We start from the raw sequence: 9,418 nt of genomic DNA, 5'->3' as shown, positions 1-9,418 counted from the left end.
CTCAGAACATTACTTCATCTAAACCAAATTAATGATCTAAGTTGATTTGACAAAAGAAAAAGTTGTGATAACAAATCATGAAAGTAATTTTTTACAGTGAAGGTGGCAACATTGGCCCAGGCCATTGTTTCGCAGTCGAAAAAGAAATTGCGGAACAACAACAACAAGCTACTTGAGACGCAACAACAATAGATACCTGCATTGACAAGCGCTTGTGAGGGGTTTAACCGATACACAACTAGTTTAAACATGTACAAAGACAGTTTTATCAATCATATCTGCTGGAGAGAAACAGATGAAATATGGACATGGATGAAACTTTCTAGCGCCCCTGTGTCAAGCGCATGTGTGAAAACTTTGAAAAGCTGCGTTTTCGCTAGCATAAGTGAAAAAAACAGAGTATACTTTAGGCTTTATGTATACGCAAATGTGAATGAGTAAAGGCAGAGGAGATGTTTATTAGTGAATAACGAATTCAATTTTGGTCTGTTCCTCAATTAAACCAGCTTTAGCATACTTGAGATCACGCGCAAGTCTTATTAACTACTTTTATGGAGCTTTTTGGAGCCCCAGGTCACCATTCACTTTCACTTGGAAAAGAGCATAACTTAGGAGAAACATTTGAGACAAAGTCTGATCCCACGGTGATTTGCTTCAAGGAAGTGAGCTGAATGAGACGAAACGAGACAGAGGGAGGTGTTAGGGCAGCATGAGACTGAAACGCATGCAGAGAGACGTGACAGACGTGTCTGCGAGGTTCTGGCTCCGCTCATGCTATTGCTGTGTCTAGGGACTGCCCTGTGAGGGGTTATGCACTTTCTCCAGCATACACGTGACATTTTGTCCCTGTCTCAGTCACCCCCCCCCCCCCCCCCCCCCCCTATTCCTCCCCCTGCTCTCTCCTTCTTCTTACTCAGGCTATCTCTCACAGTTTATTATCACTCCTCACTCTCTTTCTCCTCACAAATATAAGTCCACACATACGAACAGATACACACTAGCAACAACATAGCGTCACTGGTTCACTTAATGTAGAATATGTTCGAGTAGAATATGTATATCTCTGAGCCCCTCTATAGCAGACAGCAAGCCAAATCCGTTTACCACTTACGCTAAGATGATATAATAATTTTGAATATTCGCAACTGAATTTTTTCTTTAGTTAACCTTTTGATTTGAATCACTCACACCAGTAAAAGTCAGACTACTATTCTTACAATTGAGGTAAAGCGGTTTCCTTATACAGTTTCTTTGTCAACTGGAGTGTTTATTTTGAACCCAGCTCTTCCCAAAACCCTACCCAGGTCAAGCTGAGCTGACCCAGGAATTGCAGACAGAGCATAAAAGGAAACTGAAGGTCATGGGGGAAGGGATGCCTCTGCTGCTGGGGTCCGGTCTTACTTCCCAAGGTGAGGACAAATTCCCTTTGCGTCCCTAATTTTATCCCCATGCACCGTCCATACATTAACCCTTCCATTAAGTCAGCATTCCTTAGCTGTCTGCCCGAACTCGCCATGCAAGTGGTTTTACGCTACCAATTAGGCATCCGCAAACCAAGCAGGAATGCTTGAGCCCACAGTTAATCATAGAGGACTTGAGCCGTTAACGAAGCTTTGGTTTCCCATCCTTATAAACTTCAAGATCTGCTTAAGTTTGTTGCGCATGAGTTTTGTGTATCCTATTGAGGTTTGGTGTAGGGAGGATGATGACCGGGTTGCTTTTTGATGGACTGTGGTTCCTTTTGGCACTAGTCATTTCTGCAGAAGCCTCATTTCTGGAGAAGTGTTGCATAAGGAGAATTCACAAATCAGTCATTTGGGATTAGGAAGCATCTGTCTTCGGAGTGAGAAAGACGGATTCAAGCCAGTAAAAGCTCTAGTGGGCTTAATCAAGGTTGTACCACAAAAAAAAAAAATAAATGTAAAAGTGCAGAGTTTTGAAACTTAAGGGGAAAAAATCTATACTCTTGCATAATGATTGAACATTTGGAAGCCTGTTTCCATCTCATAATAAAAAATAAAAAAACTCACAATTGCGACTTTGTTTCTCGTAAATTGCTGTATATCTTACAATGAATCTTTATATCTCATTCTGGCAACTTTTTCTCATAAATTGTGACTATTTATTGTTGTGCCATTATCCCTATAGCAACTTTCTTGTAATTGCGACCTTATATGTCACAATGTGACGTTATATGTAACGTCATATCTATCTCCCATCTGTGACTTTATACATCAGTGCAAATTTATTTCTTATTTTAAACAATATCTTACATTGACCTTTTTATTCGGAAAAGGAAATAAACTTCTCTAGAATCATTTATATTTACAAAGGGAACTGATATGATTGCATTTTTTAAAGGTGCAGTGGGTAATTTCAGCATTACCAAACTAAATAAAAAAATACAATTCAGGGAAGAAAGAATCATACGGGTTTGGAAAGACATGGGGTGAGTAAATGATCTGAGATTATTAGTTCGGCCACTTTTATGATTGAGTTATGGTGAATTAGGCCGGAGTACTTTGTATCTTCTCTCTTGCACTTATCTTGAGGTGGCAGAGGGCTGAGCTGAGATCATAAATCACGTGCGGTGGAAATTCCACGCTTCAGTTCACTAAATATAAGAAATGGAGGATGAAAGAGAGGCTGAACTTTGACTTGGTAATCTGATTCTTTTAGCCTAATTATAGGGGGCAGTTCAGCTGGGTCAGGGTCACTGTTGAAACCAGCACCTAAAGCTGCAGATGACCCAAATAGGCAGCATTGCTTTGTAAAGAATGGCAAATACTGGAGGAGTGATGGGGGATGGGGTTTCTTGACGTCAATGAGCCTGTGCCAGAAATGTGCTTGTGCATGTGTGTGTACGTGGGTGTGTGTGGGCATAAAAGGTGAGTGTGTGTGCTGTTTCCATGTGAGTGTCTGGGAGAGATAACACACAAATTAACCATTATGTGTGTGTGTGTGTGTCTGTGTGTGTGTTCGCTCCAGAAGCTGTAGTCTCAGCAGGGAACAGGGTCAAATTTTAAGTACACCCTACTGGAATTTGAGTTGACAAAGCCCATTTTCCCTGTTATAAACAAAACCTGTGTGACGCAGGATTTCACGAGACACCATTGGAAAATGTAATTGTTTTGAAGGATTGTTGTTGCACTAGATGTGCTAACACTTTATCATAAGCTTTACAGTAACTGTACACCACTCTAATCTGTATAACTGTATGATACAATCCATCTGATAACAAAAACACACAACATCTTCTTTTGTAAACATCCCCTCAAAATGAAACATTTAAAAACTTTTTTTTTCATCTGTATAAAATGAAAATATTATATTTAAAATATACTGTATGTAGGGTAATCTTATATGTTTTAATTATAAATGTATATATAAATGTCCATGTTTATTTCAAACATATATATTTGTATATAAAATAAAATGTAAAATACTAAAAGTAAAAATATTATAATATATATATATATACTGTATGTATATATATATATATATATATATATATATATATATATATACAATTAAAAACAAATGTTTTAATTTTCCAAAAATCTCCCTTAAAAATGTATATACAATATAAATAAAAACCTATATTAAAAATATGAATGTTTAATAAATAAATAAATATATATATATATATATTAAACATTGGATTGGATTTCTGGATTATTTTTTTCAAACATTTTTAAACATTTGTTTTCAATTGTAACATTATATTTAAAATATATGTGATATTGAATTATAAATATTCATGTTTATTTATGTAATATTTTAATTACATAAATTATATAAATACATAATTGCTTGGATGCTAAACGTTATAAAGTAAATGATAAGTGGTAAAATATTTGTTGTTATTAGAACCACAGATTAGTGTGGGAAAAAGCATAGGAAGCGAGGACGGCTAATTACACGGAGATGTGTTCCAGAGGAAATGTGTGGAGGTTGTTTGTGAAAGGATCTGTGCATTCACACAAAGAACAAAGAAGAAAAGAATTTAAACCAATCTGACTGCAATGTCTTTCATGCATTGTAACCTTGCTTTTGTGTTTGTTAACTCTTCCAAATACATAAATGTAGTCAACTATGCATAAAGTCTCTACTAAAACCATGAAATAGTTAATGATGAGAAAAATGACTATATGCCTTCTTAAATGGTATAGTTCAAGTGAGTTATAATCTTGAGGTCAGAGGTTGAGGACCTGCAAAACTGGACACAATCAAGACAAATGATGCCTTCAATCAGCCGTCCAATTACATGAAAGGGGCACTTGTATGACAGGAAAGCACTTGTGGATCATGACTCACCTGCAGCATCTGTGTCATAATACTCGGAATACAGGATTGTTTAATCACAATAGAAGGAAAATTCAATCAATCAATCAATCAATCAATCAATCAATCAACATTTGGGCTTTGGGCATACAGGGCTTGACATTAACACCCGTTAACCCGCCAAATGCGTGTGGATTTCAGCAGTGGCTTGTAACGCACTCACTCCTACACCTTGGCGGGTTGAATTACATATGTAGCTTAAATATACATTTTTCAATTGTAGTCTTTTAAAAATGCATCTGAAATAATAAACTAAGAGCAATGTTGTCAAAAAATATAGATTTTTCAATAGCCTATTGGTACTGAAATATCTGAATCGCTTCCGATACTCATTTTCCACAGAATAGAAAGCCTACACGATACCAGCTGCGCTTTCTCACTCTCTCTCTCTCTCTCTGACAGCAAGTTGACACAAAGTTAAATTTGCTCTGGATGAATATTGTTGGCGTTACTGGGCCTATATCTTTCCTAGATAAGGTAATCCCAGAATGCATAATAAATATTTCAAATATTTCGTACTGAAAAATAACAATAAAAATGGTTCAGTCACTGTCGTGCACAATATTCGTGTTTTCTGTGTATTTTGATGCTAATCAGAGTATTGTGTTGTTAGTATAGCAACATACTAACGTCAAACTCCATCGAAATAAATACTAAGTCGAGTCTCCTGTGCGAGATGCTCCCTATAAAGTGTTACTAACGAGGTTCAATGATGATTAGGATGCTGTCTAAAGTCATAGCTGCCAACTTTTGAGTTTAGCTTGGCGTGAGACTTTTGCACACGCAAGGTCTCTCGCTCGCTTTCCCTCTCTGCCGTGCGCGCGCGCTACGCGGTTTGGAGCACAGTCTCTGTCTCGCGTGCGCGCTCGCTCTAGATTCCGGGAGATTTTAACTAATTTGCGGCATAACTAGTCGATCACGAGTGGCTCAACAGGTAGATATATAGATAAACGCATCTTCCAGGCATTTGAACGACCAGGGGTGCGTTTCCCGAAGCCAACTATGGTCACAAGTTCCGTCGTTACCAATAGAGTTCAATGGAAATTGCGATCATAGTTGGATAACGATGCTTTCGGGAAACGCACTCCAGGTTGACACTTCAGCGTGAGAAATCGGGGGTGTGGCGTGTGAAACCAATCAAATGCGTGTGTCTCACGGTCAATGCGTGAGAGTTGGCAGCTCTGCTAAAGGCACGTTCACACCAAGAACGATAAATATAATGCTAACTACAGCTATGCTATACTAACTAACACATGACTAACGTGTTTATTATAAGCGCACTGCATTGTCGTCTGCCGCTTTAAATGCTCAAGCTCTTTAAAATTGCATGGATTTTGATTGGCTGTAAATGTTTTTTCCGTTCATCAGCTGGAAAATAATCATTCTGAAAGTGATTCCAATCATATCATTAATCTGTGTAATTATCGTTATGGTGTGGACTTCCCTATTCTCATAGAATCAGAATGGTTATTAAAACTTGATGTGAATGCACCTTAGTAAGTGTACTCCCTATGTAACATTTTAGAGCAAAGTCAACAATTGGACAGCTTTTATAGAAAGATACACTTTGAACAGTGAAACTGAACTTCTTAATGTCATTAGATTAGCTGCACGCTAACATCAAACTCTATTGTAATCAATAGAAAGTAAGATCTGTGCCTGACATATGAAGGGTGCTATATGCATCGTGCATGTTTTGTTTTTGTTTTTTTGCCTATAGAGTGACTAGTGAGGTTCCATGGTTGGGATGCTGCCTTATAAGCGCTAGCAATAGGGCGTCTTTTAATACTGATGAACTTTAAACAGCCTTAAAGCAACACCAAACCTGACAGTTTGCATGTTCAGGCAATATCTATTTTAGCGTCTCCTGACCTTTGACACAATCCCTGAAGTGTTAGACAGTAACTAGATACAGTTTGAACTCTGAGCTGTTCTGAACAACTAACTGGACCAGGGGTCTGTTTCCCGTAAAACGACTTAACCACCGTTGTACGATTCAACGTTGAAGAAATCAAAGGGATTTAAAGATCACCCAAAAATTACTTACTCACCCTCAAGTTGTTCCAAACCTGTGTGAATTTCTTTCTGCTGTTGAACACAAAGCAAGATATTCTGAAGAATATGGGTAAACAAGCAGTTGATGGACCCCATTGACTTCCATAGTATGGAAATAAAAATACTATGGGGTCCATTAACTGCTTGGCTACCGACATTCTTCAAAAATATCTTCCATATTTGGCTAACCCCAAGCTTTACCCCAGAACGGTTCCAATGGATTGCACCACTTCAGTTTGCATGGCCTCGCTAAAATGACATTGACTTAGCTGGTGCCCCACTTCCTCTGCCACTTCCTTTCCTGTCAGCCACAAGCTTACGGGAACCGTGTGACGCAAGACCAAACAGAGCAGTGCTAAATGTTTTAGCAACTCATTGCTTGAATATCAGTCAGCCAGCTGTATATCACACACAGATTCCTAACCTTGCTCTCTCACTGCTAACAGAAACAATCATTCATCATGTTCAGCCTCAGGCTGCTCAGAGACGGGCAGAATCCACCCCTGCAAACCACATCAGCACAAAGCAGCTTTACATTGGAATATTTTCACCATTGTGTCACTTGATTTTAGCAATTGGAGATTGATTGGGTCATGGGTTATTTGGTTAGATTGAAGAGGTTGGTGACATCAAAGGAAAGTCATTTAAGAGGCAGAACAAGTTATTAGATTTTGATGACAGGTTATGAAGACTTGACAATTTTTTTAAATTATTATTATTATTTATTTATTTATTTTTACTTTAGAAGTGTGCAATGATGAGTGGAACACAATAAGGCCGGGGACATGACCATATTCTGCATCCCTTAATCCTACCCAGTACCTAAACTTAACACCTACCTTACTAACTATTAATAAGCAGTAATTAGGAGTTCGTTGAGGCAAAAGTAGTAATTAATAGTTAGTTAAAAGTCAGAATTGGACCCCAATCTAAAGTGTGACAATTTTTTTTACTACACTGGTATTCAAAGAGATGTACTGCGTAATACAAAGAAGATATTTTGTCAAACTGTTTTTTGTCCACACAGTGAAAGTCAATGGGGTCCAAAACAAAACATTGATGTAAAACACCAAGTTTTGTAAAACAAAACTTTCACTGTATGGACACCCCCCCCAAAAAAAAACATGTGCTGCGTCCCTAATCAAATACTTCCCTACTATATAGTACGCCAAAAACAGTATGCCAACAGAGTAGTATGTCTGAATATGCGAGAAAAAAAACAGTAAGACCTAATACTTCCGGTGAGAGTCTGAAGTGCACATTCGCTGGACACTATACTATCCCATGAGGCCACGGAAGCGGACATTCATACTATGTAAAACATACTTTTTTAACGGCCACAAAGTTCAAATTCAAATGTAGAATTTACTCAGACATTTTTTCAAAAGTTCACCACACAAGTTTGCGATGCTGTTTACGTATGGTTATTGTAACTATGGTTTTGGGAAACACAGAATCGCTGAACTATGTTGGTAACAACGGAACTTGCGGTCATAGTTGCTGCAAGGAAAAAATGACAATAAAGCTGTATGACTTTCTTCTGTAATACAAACAAAGATATTTATTTGTGTCCACACAACGCTCAAACAAAACATTAGATCCCATTGACTTTCACTATGTGGACAAAACAACATGGAGACATTGTCCAAAATATCTAATATGTCTTCAGAAGAAAGAACAGGTATAACAACAATTTTTTTTATTTTTTTATTTATTCAATGTGTGATAATATATTTTACTCTGTAGAAAACAAGAACATTGTTAAACGGATAGTTCTCCTCAAAAAAAAATGGAAATTCTGTGATTTACTTTCTTCTGTGGAATATAAAGAATTTATTTAGAAGAATTTTGGTAGCAAACATTCCTGATACTTTCGTATAGCTTTCATATGGCTTCAAACGTTTTAAAATATAGCATACAAGGTGTATGATATCCTATTTTTTTTTATCTCGTTTAATTTGATTGAAAAGAGCAGCCAGGACACTCAAAACTTGAATAATGTATAATTTACATTTCAACCAGTTTTCATTTTTTAGGTACACTATCCCTTTAAATTTCTCAAAACTCACTAGTTGAAAACATACAATTTAATAATCCTTCTTTCGCTCTGGATATTTTTTCAGAATGTTGGTAACCAAACCGTTTACTGTTGTACTGTATAAACCAAAAAACAAAACAAAACTAAATGTTCCACAGAAGAAAGAAAGTCACAGGTTTGGAAAATGACACAAAGGTGAGTAAATAATGACTGAATTTTCATTTTGGATGACTATTTTTCAAGCATGAAATTGTGCAATAATATACAGGATGTATACTCAGTAAACCGTTTTTAATAAAAAATAATAATTTCCTGTAAAGGGTTAAGTCCGAAGAATAATTGTGTTCAATCTCAGCAAGGTTGCCTTGACCTCCTCCACTCGCCCCGTGTCCCACACTAACTCAGTGTTTGTTGACGAGGCCCTTATCATTGCTTCTCATTACGTTCAGGATCCCATGTGCTTGTGGCGTCTTGGCCATGTGCACTTTGTACTTATCCTCCCACTCTCTTTTTCACATGGCATCTGCTCTGTCCTCCTCCTGCACCGATCGCGTCAGCAGCGCTCAGTCATCCGACCGGCATGAAGCACTGGAGGCGGTCACAGAGTACACCAAAACCCCCTTTCACCCTCCTCTTTCCTCCACAACAACCGTTCCTGTGCAAAACGGCTCTCGACACCTGTTTGAAATCCTATTATGAATTATGTTATTGATTTTTTTATTCTTTTATTATGCTATTCTTGCCATAGTTTTATAAAAAATCACTGTAACGCATGGCCTTGAGTGGGTTATTTTTTACTTCAAACCCCCCTTGTACTGTATATGTTTGAACTGCATCTGGGCAGAAATGATGGTAGATGCAATGACAGACGCTTTCAGAAACGGGTCCGTTTTCTGAATCCACTGGAGAATTCGAGCCCCACTTTACCACAAGCGCCTCTCATTTTGCTTGTGCCCCAAGCCAAAAGAACCACTGGGAAAT

General features: G+C 37.7%; 1 protein-coding gene across 1 annotated transcript in view; it reads left to right on the top strand.

The window, feature by feature from the left end:
- The first annotated feature begins 1,326 nt into the window (after window positions 1–1,326).
- ca12 (carbonic anhydrase XII) overlaps window positions 1,327–9,418 on the top strand; it is a 92,324-nt gene continuing 84,232 nt past the window's right edge. The window contains exon 1 of the mRNA XM_056264913.1: window positions 1,327–1,409. Coding sequence (XP_056120888.1) covers window positions 1,361–1,409 — 49 coding nt within the window. The 5' untranslated portion in view covers window positions 1,327–1,360. The remainder of the gene's footprint in view (window positions 1,410–9,418) is intronic.

The sequence above is a fragment of the Rhinichthys klamathensis genome, unplaced genomic scaffold (genome assembly GCF_029890125.1).
Source record: "Rhinichthys klamathensis goyatoka isolate OS25496 unplaced genomic scaffold, OSU_Roscu_1.1 h1tg000228l_1, whole genome shotgun sequence".
Lineage (NCBI taxonomy): Eukaryota > Metazoa > Chordata > Actinopteri > Cypriniformes > Leuciscidae > Rhinichthys > Rhinichthys klamathensis.
This window is presented reverse-complemented; position numbering and strand designations above follow the sequence as displayed.